The sequence below is a fragment of the Bos grunniens genome, chromosome 22, assembly GCF_055505025.1.
Source record: "Bos grunniens cultivar Pamir isolate PY7600 chromosome 22, Bosgru_T2T1.0, whole genome shotgun sequence".
In the NCBI taxonomy this organism is placed as follows: Eukaryota; Metazoa; Chordata; class Mammalia; order Artiodactyla; family Bovidae; genus Bos; species Bos grunniens.
This window is the reverse complement of record NC_141186.1, coordinates 10,016,860-10,037,143: the sequence shown is the minus strand read 5'-3', so window position 1 is coordinate 10,037,143 and position 20,284 is coordinate 10,016,860. Positions and strand designations below refer to the sequence as shown.

At 43.1% G+C, this 20,284-nt stretch overlaps 1 protein-coding gene and 1 long non-coding RNA gene across 25 annotated transcripts in view; one reads left to right on the top strand and one right to left on the bottom strand.

The window, feature by feature from the left end:
* LOC147348007 (uncharacterized) overlaps positions 1-20,284 on the top strand; it is a 122,178-nt gene that overhangs the window by 101,134 nt on the left and 760 nt on the right. The window contains exons 3-5 of the long non-coding RNA XR_015150899.1: positions 11,082-11,440; positions 11,846-11,913; positions 17,773-17,862. This is a non-coding gene — a long non-coding RNA (uncharacterized LOC147348007). The remainder of the gene's footprint in view (positions 1-11,081; positions 11,441-11,845; positions 11,914-17,772; positions 17,863-20,284) is intronic.
* The window catches only part of ARPP21 (cAMP regulated phosphoprotein 21), a 162,764-nt gene continuing 151,770 nt past the window's right edge, over positions 9,291-20,284 (bottom strand). For all 24 annotated transcript variants that reach the window (XM_086365785.1, XM_086365770.1, XM_086365766.1 and 21 more), the window contains 2 exons: positions 11,228-11,376; positions 9,291-10,073 (listed from right to left, as the gene is read on the bottom strand). In XM_086365785.1, coding sequence (XP_086221911.1) covers positions 9,816-10,073; positions 11,228-11,376 — 407 coding nt within the window. In that variant the 3' untranslated portion in view covers positions 9,291-9,815. The remainder of the gene's footprint in view (positions 10,074-11,227; positions 11,377-20,284) is intronic.

Genomic DNA, 20,284 nt, shown 5'->3' with positions numbered 1-20,284 from the left:
ACCTGGGTCGAACCCAAGGCCCCTTGCATTGGGAACATGGAGTCTTAGCCACTTTACCACTGGGGAAGTTTCCCTTTTTCATAGTGTTTTTCTTTCTCTTTTCATCATTCATCCCATCAGAGTAACAACATTTCCATTCCACTTTTATTTATTCTCAGTCGCAGGAAGGACCCAGTGTCCATCGAAGGCTTGCATCTCCTTTTCCATACTGTGGACTTCTTGCTGTTAAGTGGTCCCCAGCCAGGCCCACGTTTCTCAGACTTTCCACGCAATGAAGTGCATCCACATGCACAGAGGGATATGTCCCTTCTCACACTTCTTATCCACTGACTGGATGCAGAGGACTTAGCCATACAGAAGGTTGACTTCTCAAGCTAAAAGGACTCCGGGTCCCTCTGTACAGCAGCCAGAGGAATGCACTTCTCATGTCTCTGACAGTGGGGACTCTAAAAATTATGACTACCTTTCCACCAAGGCCAACATGCTGCCCAAGACCTTCATGAGCTCAGCAGAGATGCTAAAGTAGGCTCGCTCTCTAGACGTGTGGGTCTCTGACAGAGACTTTGACTTGAGAACTCTCTATAGGTCTTGCTGCAACTTTCTTGAGTTGCTCTGAATTCTAAGCCTTTTTCTCTCTCCTGCACAGATGTCAGACTTGCATCAGGTCAAATGACTCTGATGGCTTTCTGCAGCTCCCTATACATTTCTCCTTATTGGATTTTCCTCCTACGTCTTTAAAAAGTCTAATTCCATCTTGGCATATGCTTTTCAGAGACTTGAACTAATACAGATGGTGCCAAGAGTGGATAGAAGATGCCATCCTGAGTTCCTTGGCATGTGGTGGCCTTGCTGAATATTGCATTGGTGGTGAAGGGGTCAAGCCTCATTATGGGGAAGATGCCCTTGTGGGGATGAAAGTTCAAGCGTATGAAAGGCACTAGGAGAAAATGTCTGCAGGGCAGCAGAGAGGTGAGGTGGCTAGAGGTACTGCTAAGTGGTATCTTCACCCTGCAAGGAAGCTAACAAAGAACCAAAGACCATTCACAAGTCTTAAGGATGAGAGCCAGAGGGCCTCTCTGGGAGTGCATAAAAAGGCTTCCAACTTCTGCAGTAGGAGAGGGGACACAGCTGAGCAGCAAACATAAAACCTCATAATTTCAGAGCTCCAGAGATACTGAATGTTCAGTTGAATAGGTCTGCAATGCTATAGTCTCTGGATGAGAAAACCAGAAACCCTGGAATGTGGCATAGGGGTGTCCTGATAGAAGGGCCAGGGGATGTTGGTTCTGCAGGCCCCTCTGAACCTTTGGAGGGCGTGGAAGTGGCTCCTCCCCAGCACTTGGCTGGGAATCTCCATGGGATCCCTTCTCCCCCTCAGCAGATGCCCTCTCTTCCTATCCTTGCTGGTAGGCTGATAACTAGTGTTAAATCCCTATGTACACTGGCTGGAAAATCGCTGGTCCTGATAAGGGAGGGAACAGATGATGAAAGAAAGAAATAGCAATGATTAGAAAACTGTACAAGCAAGACCCAGACGTTAGTTTCTGAGGGTGCTTGATCGTGGAGCTAGGATCAAAAGCAAGGCTCCTGACCTCAGGTAAAGGATGCTTTTATCTGCCCTGTGCTGCACATGCAGCAGTTTGTGTGAAGGAATAATCATGTCATGCATCCTCATGGCCAGTAGTACTGACTGATGAATGGCCACCAGTTTGAACAGATCAACCAGTTGGTTGCAGAAGGTTTAAATAAGATTGGGGATGGGGAGAGAGAGGGACAGAGGGGCCGAGGGAGAGAGAGATGTATGTACTTATACACGTGTGTGTGTGTGTGTGTGTGTAAAATACCCTAGGATGCTGACACAGAGTGGATTTTGAACAACTAGAGCCTTCTAGGTTCTCCTTGCCTCTTTCATGGATATTCCATTTACAAGTCTACATTTTTGCATAAAAAACAGAATACAGACATCATAGTCCTTGGGCACCATGCAGGTCCTTCATTAATGGAAGGTAAGCTAGCTGAGCCTGAGAAATCTCCAGAGAGGATGGCGTGTGGCCACAGTAAAGCAATAAATCATAAAACCATCTTCCAGCAGCCTCAGCTGCAAGTGTTTTTGTTTTTTTTTTTTAATCTACTCTTTTAAACAACTCTTTTTAACAGCGTCTCACTGTTTCTCCCTTAGGAAATTATTTCATTGTATAATTGCCCTTGCTTCCAGTGAAATTTTTCTTAATGTCCAATTCAAATTGCTGCATTTTTCAGTCTCAGGCCATTGCTCTCTATTACATTACCATTAAGCACTTTAAGTAACTCCTCTCTCTTTTGAAAAGGATGAAATTGGCTCTTGAGTTTCATTGGAAAGTGTGGCCTCCTCCTTGTAGACAAATTTTAAGCACTTGAAAAAGATAGGTGATTGTCTTATTTCTTAAAAAAATTTTTTTTCTGTTTTTAATAAGCTTAGAAACAATTCATGGGACAGATATATATGATTCAGATGGCACTATATACTTGATGTTTCTTCCAATCACCCTGTAATAGAAGGGTGTGTTTGTGCTTAGTCATGTCCGACTCTTGCGACCCCATGGACTGTAGCCTGCCAGGCTCCTCCGTCCATGGGATTGTCCAGCCAAGAATACTGGAGTGGGTTGCCATTTGCTTCTCCAGTGAGCTGAGGTATTTGATGTAAAAGGGAGATGACATCTGTGCACAGACAGCAGTGCCTACTGACTTACTTGCTGGAGAACCCAGGAGAAGCAGCTGCAAACTCTGTATGCAAAGAAATCCAATTACAAGAAGGTGGGAGTCTTATGATAGCATTATGGCAACACAAACAGCAGTGGTTTCCAAGCTGTTAACACAATAAAACCCTCTGGGGTACAGAGGGAGCAGTAAGGCCCTATGTCATCCCCACATTTAACCAGATCTGTCTTACTGGACCATTCCTATGGGGATGTTGGATCTCTTAACAAGAAACATGATTCAAAACCTCACAATAGGGACTTCCCTGGTTGCCCACTGGTTTAAACTCTTTGCTTCCAGTGCAAGGGGTGTGGGTTTGATCCCTAGTTGGGGAACTAAGATCCCACATGCTGCACAACATGGCCAACCTCCCCCGTCAAATTTCACAATAAGCTGTCCTATTTTTAATTCCAGGACCTCTATATTCTGTGTCCTCTTCTCCTTCTCTACCCCCACATGAGCACCCCCCCCGCCGCCACCCCCGCCATCCCCTGTTTGCACCAGACTCTGAAGAAGTGAGGTCTTGAACATTCAAAAAGCAACTCTTTTCCAACAGGATGCTATCTAGCCCAATCAGTCTGACCAGTGCATCAGCGGTATACACATTATCATGAATGCCTGATGTGTTTGCTCCTTGACTGTTCATCAAATCCCGGGTTCAAGGCTCACCCCTCTTCAGATTTACGTCTCCTCCTGTTTGCTCAGTATCTGACTCCCTCTCCTCCTGTAACAACAGTGAGAGGAATATGGAATAAAGCAGTGAAACAAAACAAATCAAATAATAAACTTGAATGTCAAAGCACTCACTGCACATCTGCAGTCAGGGGGTTGGTTATTATTGTCTGAGCAGAAGCAGCCTCGTGCCCAGTAGATGACCCGGTTCTCTGTTAGGACATCAATCAGGAGGTGATTTTCCTCCATGGAAGAATAGTATCAGATGCCTCTCCCCCTCAACGTGTGCACAATGCTGGAGCAGCAGAGAGCCCAGTTCCAGGAGTGAAAAGCTCTTGCCACTGATGACATGTAATAGGGGTAAATCTACTTTGGAAGGAGAAGATTGGAGGTTGCAAAACTTCACAGAAGGCAACTTGAACTTAAAACAGACACTACAGCTGAGGACTACTGGAAAATAATGTCAAAACCCTAATGAAAACAGCTTTCTCAGTAAAGAGGGTTTTAGACAGAATAATAGGGGAGGAAGCAAATATTTTTGGTCCTGTATAGAAAAAGTGGTATCCGGCAAAGTACAGAAAAAAAAACAAACACTGTCTTGTGAGCCAGAATGGATAAATGTCTCACCAGTTTTATTCTGTTTTGTCTTTTAACAAGAGCGACTAGGCAGTTGATATCTGTTGTTGCTGCATATTGGCGGTTGATACAAGATACATCGTGATGGAGACTTGGCAGCCCCCCTGTGCTGTTTCAGTTTTCTCTTCAGTCTCATTTACCTTAAAAGGTTGTAGGAACTGTGCCTTGTGATGCAGCTTAAGACAGTGCGCTTAGGTACAGAAGCTTCTGTCCATGAGGGAAGAAGGAAATACGTAGCACTAAAGCTTTGCTGCCCATAAAAACAGAATTGCTAAGACTTAAGATCTAGGACTCATTTCTGACTGAGCCCAACAATGCTGATGCTCACTGTTGCTCAGCACCCGATCATCACTATTACTGTGTTCATCTCTGGTTTCTGAAGGAAGATCCTTTTCAAGTCTCATCCATACCACTTGCTGAGGCCCATGCTTCTTTATGAACCATGGCTGAGATCACATGACTTGTCATTCCCAAATCTTCAGGAGCCTCTGGTTGCCTGTTAACTCTTGACCTGCTTTCAAGATCACCCCAGCCAGGCCCTCTGTCAATTTCCCATTATTCAGTCTCTCCTTTTCTTCTGTGCTTCACCTCCCACTCCAGCCAACCTATACAGGAAGTCCCCAACACGCAAACCTTCAAGTTGTGAACTTTCAGAGATGTGAATGTGCTTCTGGTTCTAGCAAGGAGCCAGAACCCATGGCATCAACATCAGGCATGAGTGAAATTGCAGTCTGCTCTCCATCTTCTGCTGCTGACAGTCCTTCAGCTCTGCCATCTCCCACCTGCTCTCCCTCCTCCCGTCGGTAACTTCTTGCCTGTTCACTTGATACCAGCCCCTGTATGCCAGCTTTTGTACTGCACTGCTGTACTTTTCAAGATACTGGACTGTAAGATTAAAAATGTTTATTTTTTATTTTTTGTGTGTGTGTGTCATTTGTGTGAAAAGTAGTATAAACCTATTACAGTACACTACTATATAGCCGATTGTGTTAGTTGGGGACCTAAGCTAACTGTTGGACTTACACACAATTTAGACTTACGAATGCACTCTTAGAACAGAACTTATTTGTCTGTAGGGGACTTACTGTAGTTCATCTTTTTCTTCCTTTTTCTCTCCCTAGGCATTTCTCCTGGCTAGGCTGGGGCTCATCCACACTAAGGTTTGCAGGCTCCAATTCCATCTGTTCAACAGGGCCCCAGTCAAAAGCCTCATAAAACCACAGCCAGAAGCCACCCGTTCCTTCTCCAGAATCCCATTTTAATGTGTCTTATATTTAAAATAAAAGACCTATGACTAGCTTCCTATATTTTTAGTTAGTTATTTGGTATAATTTATTCTGAAAGCTCATGAAGTTCCTAAAGGCACAGGCTCCACAGACTGTGGTACAAGGTCTTGAAATGAATAAAAAGGCATCAATGCTTGGATGCATAAATCAGTCTTGTTCTCTTTTACACTCACATAGAGATCTGAAAGATCATTTGGAATAACTATATCTACATAGCTGTATGACTGTTACTACCATGTTAGACATAAATAGAAATATGAAGTCCTTTAATATTAAGAATTGAAAAGTCCAGAAATATTGGTGCCAAGGCTTACCTTTCAGCTCATGTGTTCAAGGAGTAAATAATGCACTCCAGGGGCAGTTACCCAAAGATGTCACAGCTGGAAGTGAGGTTGTAGTATTATTACATTTACCCTTTATAATAGTCTAATATGGTATCTATAGAAATAAAATAACCGTGTTTGTACTCTTGGTTTCAGATGCCTTAATATAATTAAAAATATATGTACCTCATAATATTAGTCTGTTGATATATTCTGTGAAGAGGACATTTCGTTCAAATATGTTTGAGAAAATATGCAAATTATGCTTCCCTGTTATATCATAAAGGTTTCCAGAAATCAGATAGCTTTTTAAAAGATTGTTTGGCCTTCATTAACCTTGTCTTCCAATTATAATTGTCCTGGGAACAGTCAGGTTTAATCTAACAACTATAAATATCCCAAGGAAAAAGTCTTCTATGGAAAGAAAATGTTTTAGAAAAACTGTTTTAAGATATTGCTTGGATTTTAAGTGTGCAAGATGTGGTTGGACTCCACCTTTAGGGTGAGGTATGTGCAGTTCTTTGATTGTTTTTGGCCTGGGAATGATGAGTTTGCCCATGAGGGCACCCCGGTGCTGGTGAGGGTGGGCATGCCCCTCTGTCCTGGATGTGCCCGTGTATGCAGAATACAGGCAGCTGGGGGACAGGCGCATGGAAGCGGCCTCCCGTGCCAACCGCCGGCAAAAGTGGAGGCTGAGTCCAAGCACTCACTTACTTTGACGGCAAAAGTGGAGGCTGAGTCCAAGCGCTCACTTACTTTGACGGCAAAAGTGGAGGCTGAGTCCAAGCACTCACTTACTTTGACGGCAAAAGCCGTTTCTGCTGCCACTCTCCTTCCCGGCTGTGCCTGCTTTGTCCTTCTTCTCGAGAAGCTGCTCTGGCTCATATGCACTCCGCTTTCCCCCTGTATTTTGGCTGCGCCACGTGGCACAGGTGATCTTACTTCCCCCACCAGGGACTGAACCCATGCTCCCTGTGGTGGAAGTGCAGCGTCCTAACCAGTGGACCACCAGGCACGTCCCTACCCCAGCTATTTTGTTTTGTGATTTATGACTTAGCCTCCAGCTATATTTATAATTACTTACATAAATCCATTTCCATAATGTTATGTAACACACGGTCTTATCCTACTCCACGTGCTGGGGAATGATATTAAAACAATAAAATGGCTGAAATTCATTGGTATCCTAGTTAGAACATTCAGTTCTAACCATCACAGGATAACCAAATGTATGAAAAAACTTACAAGAGTAAATCTGTGGGCATGAAATGTATTGGTAGTCTTACTTGGAATTGTGTCACTAATTAGGATATAATCAAGTATGCAGTAAAAGTTTGCTGAATAAATGAATGCATGAGTCACTTGTGTTCTCTTTTACTTTCACATGGAGAATCATCAGAGATGACTGTATATTTATTTACATATGTATCTATATAAGTTTATAGACATATATATAATTTCCAAATGTGATTGTAATACAATTTTAATCAATGTGAAAACAATTGAATGTTCTCCTGACAGTAAATTAAATTCTGGAAGTGCTTCACTAATAAAACTGTCTCCCTACGCAGCCATCTCGAATATTCAAATGTAAAGTAAGTTTAACATGATATTAGGAATAAAGTAATACTGGATACAAGCATTTAGTGAAAGGAAGGAAGATGGCTCAGCTATAAACAGTAAGTAAAGGGATTTGCTATGCAATAAAAGTCAAATGTCTACATATGAGAGTGAAACATTTGGAAAAGAATGGCCAACAACAACAAAGATCTATCTGTCTTTACACTTAGCATGATGTAGGCTTCAAATCCATGGGAAAGAAGGCTCAGTAATTCTAAGACTCATTAAAGAAGTGCTTCAAATTTCTCAGAATAGTATGGAAAAAAAAAAAAAAAAAACATTCAGCCTATATTTGGATCCTTGGGTTTGGGATCACTGCCAGGGTCACAGGGCTCCATGGAAAATGTATTTCAAAAATGAGTCCATATTGGTCAGCTGCCTCCTTCCATTAGGGGAAAATACTAATTTGGCGAACAGTTTGCTTCTTCTCAGAGCAGCTCTTGGTTTAAAAGCTACTCAACCTATTGGTTTAATGGCTCAATTTAAAAATGCAACATCCCTTTTTCTTAGAACATTTGTCATAGTTCTGGTTTACTTATGATGAAGTCAGTAGACTGAGAAGTGGGGAAATGGAACAGACTTCACGAGGAATGAAGGTGATGATGGTATGTGTGAAATTCCCTTTTAAAGGAAAATTAATGTAAAATTAAGGAGCAGTAATCACCGACTCAATGGACACGGGTTTGGGTGGAGTCCGGGAGTTGGCGATGGACAGGGAGGCCTGGCGTGCTGCGGTTCATGGGGTCAGAAGGAGTCGGACACGACTGAGTGACTGAACTCAATCTGGAAGGTGGTTTGCATCTGGCTGCCTAACTCCATCTCCAGCTAAAGGACATGGACATGAAAAAATCTAATATACAGAATGTGGTAATGTGAAAAATAATGGGAATTACCCATACATACTTTCCAAATCCTTCTCACTGGCAAGTGTTTTTTAGGTATAGAGTTAACAGAACTGTTAGTCATTGTACGTCTATAGTGAAGTGAAAGCTGTGGGGTTTTATTCTCTCATTAAATACCCCCTGGAAGGGCCAGAGATGATACTCAGATGTTACTTTTCAAAGGTTGTCATAAATGGTCTTACCTGCAGAATCCACAGGGAGGTAAACATTTTGAGATTATACAGGAACAGCCTTTTCGATGTTTTTGTGTGTGTGTGTGTGACTGTTTTGCATCTTGGTAACCAAATGCTTGCTTTATTTTGCCTTGTTTTAAATCATTAGGACAAGCATCAGCACCTTTGAGTTTCTGACTTACTGTCAATACATGTGGTACTTTTCACTATGTGACCCAACATAATGGGTGAAGTTAGACTGGGCTGGTTTCTTTTCTTTCTTTCTTTCTTTCTGAGTGTGTTGGGTCTTCGTTGCTGAGCACAGGCTTTCTCTCGTTGCGGAGAGCAGGTTTCTCACTGTGGTGGCTTCTCTTCCGGCACACGGGCTCCAGGGCGTGCAGGCTCAGTAGCTGTGGCACACGGGTTCAGTTGCCCCCTGGCATGTGGCATCCTCCTGGACCAGGGACTGAACTTGTGTTCCCTGCATTGGCAGGTGGGTTCTCAACCACTGGGCCACGCAGGGAAGTCCTAGATTGTGCCTCTTTTAATTTCCCTCTAAGCAAAGATTCCTTGTTTCCCAGGTGGTGGACGGAATCTGAATGGAGCTGGCACAGGGTTTAGCACAGGATTTGGTATAGAGCTGCTGTTCGCGGATTTTCCCAGCTGGTGAAGTACAGCTACACGCATTCAGTGGGCCTAAACTAAAGGCCAGGTGTGTGCGTTTCAAAAATGTATGTTCAATGAGTGGATATGCCACATGCCATTTATTTCCAGGAGCCAGCCCTGTGGTATTCACGACAAGAAACTGCAGTTGGTGCCGTGTTTGCCTACTAGTGTGATACCAGTTCATCTACAAACACCCAGAATATCTTTTCTGTGCATTATTTATAAAGTAGTGCTTGAAGGGGATAAAAGCGACACAAGCCAACACACAGGGGAACAGAGAGTGAAAGAAACTGGTGGTAAAAACATGACCTTCCTCCATAAGGTCAAATAGTTTTATTTCGATTAAACACTACAATACAGTATATATCCATTAAAAAAAGAAAACTCTATTGTGTATATAAATTATTCCTTCCATTCATCGATTCTTTTCTTTTCCATTACAGCTTTGGTACAATGTGATTGCAGTATATAATTTTTTTTAAATACTTCTTAGCATCACAAACTCAACACAAAGTACAAAACTAAGAATCCAAATTAGGGATAGTATCGTCTACACAGTGGTATTCAGTGGTAGGAGAAAATCTTACCTTGATGAATTCATGTCACTAGCTAAGCTAGAAAGGCATACCTAGCGGACATGACGGAAATATGCACCATTAACCAGCTAACGTGTGGATTAGTCTTTTTTTTTTTACAGAATACCAGCAGCAGTCATTTGGGTGTGGAGTGAATACTTAAGTCCTCAGCGAGTTTGCCCACCTGGCTCCTCCTCCCGCAAAGGGCCACGGTAGTGTCGGAAGACACGGGCCACAGCCGGAGCGCTCAGAACTTGACCTGCCATCCGGCGTTGCTCATGCTGGCACAGTTGGTCCTGCAGCTGGCCGACACCACAGGGACAGTGCTGGAGGGGCAGGGCGGGCCCACCAGCCTAAGGTTGTTCTGAGGGGTCGGCGGTGTGACGTTACAGTACACGGGCATCCCGGCGGCTGGGAGGGAGCCTTGGCCGGCCTGGGTAGGTAGCATGAGTGGCTGTTGGTATGACTGCTGGGGCAGTCCTTGAGAACCCTGGGTCATTGGCACCTGTGTGGAGACACAAGACACGTCCCTGTATGAGGAGAGCCTTCCGGGGTGTCCCGCAAGCTACGGTCGTGTCATCAAAAACAGTCACACTTTGGGACTGGAGCCCCAGCTCTGCCTTTTATCAGCTGTTTCACACTGGGCAAAGCATTTAACCACCCTGATTTTCTGATTCCACATGCATAATGACACCTCCTTCAAAGTGGCCCCTGAAATCGAGCCTCCGGAGGATGCAACAGCACTTGGGCCGTGTCTGGTGAGAAGTAAATGCTCAGAAAGTGTTAGCTTTGAGCCTCTTTCCTTCCCCTTTCCTGGCTCTCCAGGGACTGCCGTGTGGACCACCCCCCTCTCTGGATTTCTCTCTGTTTTGGAAAGCCACACTCCCATTCTGGTTTTATGCAAAGTGGCCTGGAGCCACTGATAATAACAGAGGCTCTTGTCCTACGAACCTACCTTACTCTCAACTTGCAACTTTCAAGAACATTTCATATTGAGTTGGCAGTAGAGACTGGTGCAACGTGAACAAGGATGGTCAAGGCAGGAAGACTGAGGAGAGGGTCTCTAGGGCCAGAGGTCCTTGGTGCAGCTAAGCTGAATGATTAACATACTTCACCAACCCTTCACTTTCCCTCTCAGTGAATTTCAGAATATACATTACAGAAGGGGGTGTGACACTTTAAATACTCAATGTGAGTTTAGTCTGGAAAATGCAACTGTCAGGTCCAATAAATACCCTTTAGATCAATCTGAGATGCCATTTAAAAAGCTTTATAAGTTAAATTTGTGGTGAAATGAAGTTTCTTTGGCTGTGATCAAAACAAACAAAAATTTGTCACGAGGACTGTCTCTCATTAAGTACCATTTCAACAGAATGTCTAGAGGTCTTCATGAACAGAACTTGAAAGAATTTTCCTTCCTGAATAGAAAGTTTATATGGAACCAGACTTAGAAGGGCATTCAAAAGCCATTTGTGTTATAGAAATGTACATTTTCTGTTTTCTATTTGTCTAGTGTAATCTTGACTCAAAATCATCAACACGACGGCACCTAGCACCCCCTACCACCTAGCCAACCATCTGAGACGGGGACACACCCACAGCCTGTACTTCGGCAAGTTCTGCTTTCAAAGCACTGTTTCCCAAGCTCCAGACACGCACCTGATAATTAGACACGGTTGGGTAGGAGACCATCACGCTCTGCACTGGAGTTCCCTGCTGGCTGCTCATCACGCCCTGACTCTGAGGTGGCTGCTGCACCCCCATGAGGCCTTGGAACCCCTGCTGACCAGACAAGACTGGCTGGTAACCTGCAAAGAGGAAACATCTTTTGAACTGGTTGTACCGAGGAGAACGAAGATGAAATTGCATGGAGTAAGAGAACTTCTTCACCAGCCAACCTGAAGACCTTTCACTCTGTATTAGGAATGCTTATTTCCTAACTATGCATGTTTTGCTTCTCAAGAGTGGATGAGGGTATGACTCCAAAAAATTCACTGATATTTCCATCCAAGGGTTAGTGTTGTGGTAGTGGTACATTCTTCATGACACAAAGATGGGAACCTCTACTGATGTTGGTTGACTGCTGTAAATTATACCTTTCAGATCTGTCTTTTGCTTTGGTTTCAATGATTCTTGGAGAAGTCACAAAGTATCAAGTTTTTCTTTATTAAATTGACTCATTTTCTCACCCTCTGACTTTCCTGCACTACCTCACTTCACAGAGAGATCACCAAACAGCCTCTTAACTTGGGACACGTTCTATTTTCCATGCCCTAGTGCCCAAGAAGACTCACAACTCGACCTAATTCAATATTTGTTGACTCAGACAAAGGCAACAACAGCAGGTATGTCACACTTTTATTCTGTTCCACCACTCGCCCCCGAGAGAACGTTCTGGCAAAACACTCCCATAAGAGACCATGTATATATCATAGATTATACAGAATACAAAATTTAAAGAATGTATCTGCTGGTGTCCTTCCGGGTGGGCCAGTTGGTAGGGCTTCTTTTCTTTCTTTTTTAAGGGGACCAGAATTTATTCTAATTATTTTAACCCCTACTACAAGATGTGGTTTAAAATGCATTCTTAAAGCAAAGCTGTCAACTATTCTTATAAATTTTGGAAAGAAAGTTATGATGTTGGTGAAGATGACATGTGATAGAGAAATAAAACAGATTCCCTTCATGCTATAAAATAAGGTCCTTCCAGAGCTCCTGTTATTAATCATACTGAAACCAGGCCAACTGCTGTCTTAATACGGTTCTCTGGGAGACAGGCTTTACATTTTCTTGATGTGAACACTAAGTTTTACAATCAGATTTAAAAAATTGAAACAAAGGGTAAAAAATTCCTAATCAGTGCCCATTGTTCATAAATAGCCTTTCTTTTGAGTGTATGTGAGAGTTTCAATTGAGAAAGGATGAAATTACATTAGCGTCTTTACAATAGACAATACTTGGCAATCCTGTGTTCGGCCAAAAATGTTTTCATTCACCTTAGAAATACTGTGGAAGTGTATCTTGTAAACAGCCACTAAGTTAAGAGATCAGCTCTGTTCATCAAATGAGATGAAAATGAAGCAAAGTCAGAGACACTCGAGAGAGCAAACTCGGGGACGAGCCGGGTCAGGAGGCTGGGACGGTGCCTGCACCCATCTGTGAGTGGAGCCAGGGCGTAACCTGGAAACCATCCTCTGACCTTCTTTTCTGTGCCCCATTTTTAAAAATGTTCACATCACTCTCCTTACTCCATTTTAATAGTGGTTTTACTTCCTAGGTTATTTTAAATTCTAGTATAGACACCACATACTAAGAATGTAATTAAGGGTCATGGCCACCTTTCCTCCAGTTATTCTGAGTTCATGGGTACACAGTCAAAGCCTCCCTTACATGTGCTCTGCAGGTCTACTGGATCTCAATAACCTCAGCCCAGAGGGTTTATAAATAAGGCAAAGTGTTTGAAATTTATACAATATGGAGAAATCATCAGACTTGGGAACAAGAAATGTGACTTAAGGCCACGCCACGGTCCTCCCTACCTCCCACAATGCCTCATATGCAGGGAGAAATTTCTTTTAACATTCATTGCAAAAATCTGTTCTCTAGGATTTCCCCCTTTTATTCTTATACCCATTGGCCCTGAAAAAAAAAATTCTGTTGCTGTTTTATTATTACTAGGACATTACTACTAGCCATATCAAATTCACTGTAGCAAGGATTGTTGTTATATATGTTAAAAAAAAAAAAAAACTTGGCATGACTGTAGAAAATTCATGATCACAGCCTCCTTACCATGTCCTGTTTCTATAGCAAAGAGCAAGCAACGTGAGCACATCTTCAGGTCTGTGTAATGGTGCTTATTTCTGGTTGAACAGTCAAAGTACAGGTTGAAAATGAGAGAAATGTCTTTTGAAAAAATCTGGTTTATACTTGGATCTTAGGGTGAACCCCTGTTGGTCTCGGGGGTACTATTGCAGGATACACATGGCTATGATGGAAACAGAAAAGAGAGGGAAGAAGGGGAGGGGAGAGGGCAGGAGAGGTCGGGTGGCCTCACGTCTAAAGAGGATACATTTGCTTATTGAATCCTTCCAGCCTGTCCCGAGTCATCTTCAGAATGACTCTGTTTCACAGCGTCTGTTCAAAAATAAATCAAGATGGCCTATGAAAGATTCATTTATTACATCAGCTCTATAAACCAAAATTGGGGTGAAGGGAAAAATCAGTTGGATGATAATAGAGCTGCTAAGACATACAGAAAACAGAATGTCTTGGTAGGAAGAGGAAGTAGCTATCAGATAATATTCAAGGAGAGAAAAGGAATGAGGAGGTCGGGTGGCCTCATCCCAGTAAAGGTGCGGGCCCGGGCTGTGGTGGGAGGGGGATGCAGTTCATCTTCGCTGAGCCCACGGGTGTGGGGACACTGCCGTGGTGTCGCCCTCCCCAAGCCACTTCTGCCTGATTTGTAAACTTCAACATCCAGTCACGCATAGCAATGGGCTACCAGCTCTGCACCAGGATTCCCAGAGTCAACACACTTAAGGCAAATAAAGATTTATGTGGGGAGCGAATCACGCCATACAATTTCTAAATGAAAAGTTAAGGAAAGTCCAATTTATATTCATGAACCCCATTCATTTCTCAGTTCGCTCTCCAGGCAAGAAAGTCACACCTGGAATGGTTTAATCGGAGGGCCCCACTGCTCTAAGTGATGCTACAGAAGGTAGGCGGCAGAAAGGTCCTTGAGACAGGAGGCTGTGTGGAATGTGAATCTGAACTCCAGTCTAGGAATAGACAAACAGAAATCTGATAGCAGTGACCTCAGTGAACTAACAGGGTCTGCCCGGGACACAGCTCGCCCGAAGGCGAAGATGGTGGCAGCCTGCTTATCTCGTCTGCTCAAATGAGAGGCCTGTTCCCGTTTGTCAGTTCTTAGCTGTGAAATGATCTGTTTTTCATATTTATTGAGGATTAGCCAGATAGAATGCATCGTACAAAACAGAAACAGCAACAGTAGCTGCCCTGGAGGCTTGCTAAGGCGATCGTAAAGACATTAGCTATTTGTATCATTCCTTTTTCAGTCGAGGTTAATTCAATTTTCATGTCACATGCGTCATTTATTTTCTGAAGGTAAAAAGGTCAGGAATGGACAAATGCCTCCTGACCAGTAAAAGAATACCCCTCTGCTAAGATTGAGGAGGTATAACATGTAAAATGTCTGGATCTTACAGATTTGAAATTTAACATTGTTTTGACTAAAATATGGCAGTTATTGAATACTCTTTGTAGTCCAAGGGTAATTCATTAATATTCTGTCAAGGAAACATTTTGCTTGATGTAGTGTATTTATGAAAAATCAGAATGTAAATTGGAATTACAATTTAGGAATTAAAACTTGCATGATTGATACACATGCTATTTTAACTCTTATTTGTACATACATTGCTATGGAGCCAACATTTTGGAAATGAATGAATGACAAAGTCATGACCTGTGTTTTTAGGTGTTTGATTCCCTGGCTGTTGTTGGTTATGAAGGTTGAAGGTGAGGAGGGTGTATCTTAACTACAAATATTGGGCAAATATTGGGTTGGCCAGAAAGTTCGTTTGAGTTTTCCTGTACCGTCTTACAGAATGAACTTCTTGGCCAACTCAGCATCTACAGAGCAAAGTAAGAAGCTACACAGTTCTCAACACCTTCCCAAGCCACCTAAGTAGTGCAATTTTCCTATTGTGTTTAAGTATTCTTAATGTGGTACAATGTCTTTTCAAATGACTAAAGTTAATAATCTGTAAAAGTAAAACCTGACTTCTCTTGGGTGAACCAACACACACAGGCTTCTAAGGAACCAGGGTAGCTGGTTCTAAATTCCAATTCTGTTCTTCGTACATGGTTTTGAGATGGAATTACAGTAGTTCAGCTGTGACATAGCTGGTGAAGAATATGAAAAAGAAAAATGTTTATCCAGGACTGGCTTCTCCCTTTGCTAAATTTTTATAGTTCATGCATCCCACATACCACTTTCTATTAATAATATCTGCCTGGTTCTGTTCCTTGGTTTCCTATGGATTCTTTTACTTTTTCTTCTTCTTTAAAGATTCTCCATCAGAACTAGCTAATTAGCTATATTGGTTTGATCGCTTACTCTGATCCAGGCAGTAAATTAAGCACTTACACTTTATTGTCACAACAATCCTGGGAGGTAGTCAGTGCTATTAAACTCCTTTTACGAAAGACACAACTATGACCCAGACATTTGTCAGGGTCAGAGTGCTAGTAGGAAGGAAAGCTAGAATTTAGGTTGAGGTTTTCTGGCTTGAGCATCCCTGTTTTTGCTCCCTAAATTGTAGTACTATTCATTGCACATTCTTCCAACTCTCATATATTAACATAACTTCCTTAGCCTGGCGGCTACTCAATGGCCATTCACTGCATTGTTTTCTCAATAGTTAAAACCATTAAGATGATGAGAGTTATGATCCACAGTCTGTTGAACATGGTCTTGCTGGTATCAAAGAAAGAAAAATCAAAGGTAAAGCATAATTGGCCTGACAAAATCAACTCAGACCACTCAATAATGATTTAAAAGATCGGTCACTCAGACAACAGGATACCAGACAGGTGGTCAGGTTGGAGCTGGGGTGGGGGGGTGTGAGTCAAATGGATTCTAGTCCCTTCATTTACTTCATTAGTTCCTAATCAGTGGAAACTACAGTTTCCATTTACTAGGTCCATTTCAAAGAACGCCTCTCCTCACAATCTTCGAAGATTCTGTACATTTACTTTGGATTGTTTTCTCAAAATGCTCTCAAAATATAAGATAAAATAACTTGGGACCTCCCTGGTAGTCCAGTGGCTAAGTCTCCCCACTCCCAGTGCAGGGGGCCAGAGTTCAATTCCTGGTCAGGGAATTAGGTCCCACATGCCACAGCTAAGACCCGGCTCAGCCAAATAAATATTTTAGAAAAAAAAGAAAAAAAAGCATTAAAAAATACTTATTTGCTCATTAAATATAACATCAGTTCTGTTGCTTGACTGTATCAGGCAGCTAGCTGTGGCTAAGAAAGTCATGTGACCTTTGGAAATAAAAAGTATCTATAGTATTTGAAAGTTGGTAAGAGAAGATACACAGAAACTCTAGGATGTCAGATGAAAAGTGTTAGTCGCTCAGTCGTGTCCGACTCTTTGTGACCCTGTGGGCTGTAGCCCGCCAGGCTCCTCTGTCCATGGAGTTCTCCAGGCAAGAATACTGGAGTGGGTAGCCTGTCCCTTCTCTAGGAGATCTTCCCAGCCCAGGGATTGAACCTGGGTCTCCTGTTTTACAGCCACTCAGAGGTGGCTGTACTTTGGGAGTTTAGAGGCTGCTCTCATGATTGTTCTAGTTCTATGAACACTATGGATTTGTTCCCAAGTTTTCTTTCATTAGAAGGGCACTTTTTAAGACAGGGGTCCCTTCTGGCTTCATCTATGTGAACCACCTTGATGTTCAAGGTGGCTAGCCATGAGTGGAGAGAACAGATGTGTCCTACGGGATCATGATATCTCTCTGGTTTCCTGAAAGAGGACCACCTCCTTATGCTTCAGAGGAGTAGGTCTGGGGTACTGGATGCCCGGTGCCCACCTCAAGTAGAGTGGAAGGTGCCCTTGACAGTCCCACTGGCACTGGGCCTCCCTCGGGGTCCAGGGGCACGCAGTTCTCTTGATTCCCCTGGCCTTTGCAGATACTGTCTTGCTTCTTCTCCCAGGTGATGACTCCCTGATGTGACAGTGAAGGTTAAGTGGGGTCACCTTTGATAAAGCAAGGCGTGTATCTTTTGAAGCATTTTGCCTTTATGTCAACTTCCCAATTTATGTGCCCTAAAACCCCATGTAGAACTTTTAAAAGAAAAAAGCAGTATAGACTGGATCCGAAGACTTTTTTTTTCTCAAACATGTCCAAAGATTAAGATACAGGATAAAAATATCTTCTCTGGACATCATAAGAAGATACTGTTCTTATATATGAAGTAAAATATCATAAAACTGTCCAAAAAATGAAAAAAGAGGGGTATAAAAAAAACTGTCTTTTTTTTTGCTGTTGAAGTTCATTTTGACGTCTTTCATCTTTGTGTAAGTGTCTGCCTTCATCTGATTTACCAGCCATCTCTGTCTCTGTCCTCTTTCTCTTCCTCGCCATTTATTATCCAGTGGTTTTCATTCCTTAGGAACAAGATGCAGAATGAGCGAGGGAGGCCACACCCATCCCAGGGAAGCCCAGTCCATCCTAATGAACTTGGGGGACGCTGTCACCAGCCGTAAGTGGAACTATACTTCCTGAAGCAGTGGTTTTCCTTCCTACTTTCTCTTTAGCTCATTAGCTTGCTTGCTGCACAGAGTGTAATTCTTAGAAGCCTCTTTAGTGTCCCCCGAGAATGTCCACGCATGGGTCATTTTCCCGGGGCTGTCCGTACACATCAGATGAACCATCCTATTACTGCAAGCTTGGGGCCTCTTCATTGTAATTAGACCATCCGGATCCATGTTATCGCAACCACAAAGCTAGTTTTCTTTCTCTCTTTTTTTTCCTCCCAAATAAGGGCAAACATGAGAGACATTGTTAAGTGACTACAGGAACAGCTCATGCACAGAATTTCAATGAATGCCTCTGAGGGGAGCTGGCATTCAATTCCATTTTAAATGGACGAGGCTGTCATATTATTGAAGTAATTCTCTGAACTTTCCTGGCCCAGAGTGCTGTGCTGACAGCCAGAGAACCTCCACAACCCAGAGGGAGAAAACCTGCAGGAGATTCACAAACGTTTTACTTTCTTAATGAGGCTGTGTGGCTTAGAAAACGTGGCATTCTTGCATTTCTGCACATCTACCAGTGTTAATTATGGGCATGCTTATACCAGGCTGGGTGAAAGCAAATTGGTGCTGAAGCAGCTTAGAGGAGTTCTCTCCACAGACTAAACTCAGGGTAGAGCGAAGACAAAGGTGGGTTTAATCATGGCCCATGGGAGCATTCCCTCTGGGGGGGTGTTCCCATTGACAAATTGCTTTCGATCAGCTGGCTAGAACAGGATGATCATGAGGTCAGAAGTGGGGTCAACCCCACAGTGATTCTATTACTGTCACTCTCGCATAGCTACAGGTTGTAAGCTAGCCCCGGTCAACTATTCTGAATATAAGTTCTATGGTCATAGATTCAATCTGTAGAACCCTACATCAAAACAGAAAGAAAAACCCCACCTACTTTATAGTTAATCAAAAGTACCCTGTTTATATAAGAAAGCGTTATATATTATTTTCCCCAATAGTCAAAGATAACTACCTTCTTCAGTTGCAGACTGGCAGGGTTCTTACCTAAACTTTATTCTAGTGGTAGATCCCAGCATTTGGGATCTCAGTTCCTCGACCAGGGATGGAACCGATGCCTCCTGCAGTGGGAGCGCAGAGTCTTACCCACTGGACCGCCAGGGAAGTCCCTCTAGTGGTAGATTTAGCAGTAATACTGTTCCAGTGGTAGAGTCTGCTGGGAGGCAACAGCAGTAATCTAGGCCAGAGACGATAAAGACAGATACTAAGGCAGACATGCAGGATGAGAGAGAAGGGACACACCAGGGAGATACTTAGGACCTGAACGGCCAGATACTGGCAGCCAAGAGTTTTAGCGAGGTCACCTGTTGGATGTCACTAGCCTGGACTTACTGTGCCCTAACCACAGATGTCGGTTGTCCACTGGAACCCAGACTCTGATAAACAAAAGCCCTGATTTGTAGTGCTCACTGATTTCCCTGATGTAACTATCCCCACCAATTTCAGGCTACAAAGGGCTTAACAATCAGCTGGCAAAATTCCTGATGTTTTGGATGTTGCTCATGTGGGCCAAAACAAGAGCGCTCTGGCACACCACTGACCTGAATCCAGTGTCAATCTGATTTTCAGTTTACTTAGGTTTTGCCTCTTTTATCCTTCCTTCTTTGAACCTATTGACTATGCTTTACTCTTTCTTGTAAGAAAGAATGACTGTAAGAGCCATTCATAGGATTTTTATGGACATGGAGAAGACAGGCACAGAGACACTGGACATACACTGGATATACACTGGAGTGTATACTGGACGTACACTGGAGTGTATACTAAACTGTATACTAGATGTACACTGGTGTATACGGGACTGGAGTGTATACTGGACTGTATACTAGATATACACTGGTGCATATTGGACTGGGCTGGACACTGGACCGTACACTGGATGTATACTGGAGTGTATACTAGACTAGTAGATGTACACTGGTGTATACTGGACTGTATACTAGATGTACACTGGTGTATACTGCACTGAGTTGTACACTGGATGTACACTGGAGTGTATACTGGACTGTATACTAGATATACACTGGTGTATACTGGACTGGCCTAGACACTGGTCTGTACACTGGATGTGTCCAGATGTGCATTTCACTATGCCAGCTGTCCAGATGTGTCCAGCTGTGCATTTGACCATATACCAAAGTGTCAGATGTGTGCTGGCTGTGTCTAGCTGTGTGTCAGATGTGTCTAGCTGTGTGCCAGATGTGCATTCGCCCATATACCAGATTGTCCAGCTGTGTCCTTGTACACTGGCCTGGACTAGACACTGTACTGTACAGTATACTGTACACTGGACTGGACCCTGGGCTAGACTGCACAATACACTGGACTGTGGAGTACGCTGTGTGCAGTGGATGTCCA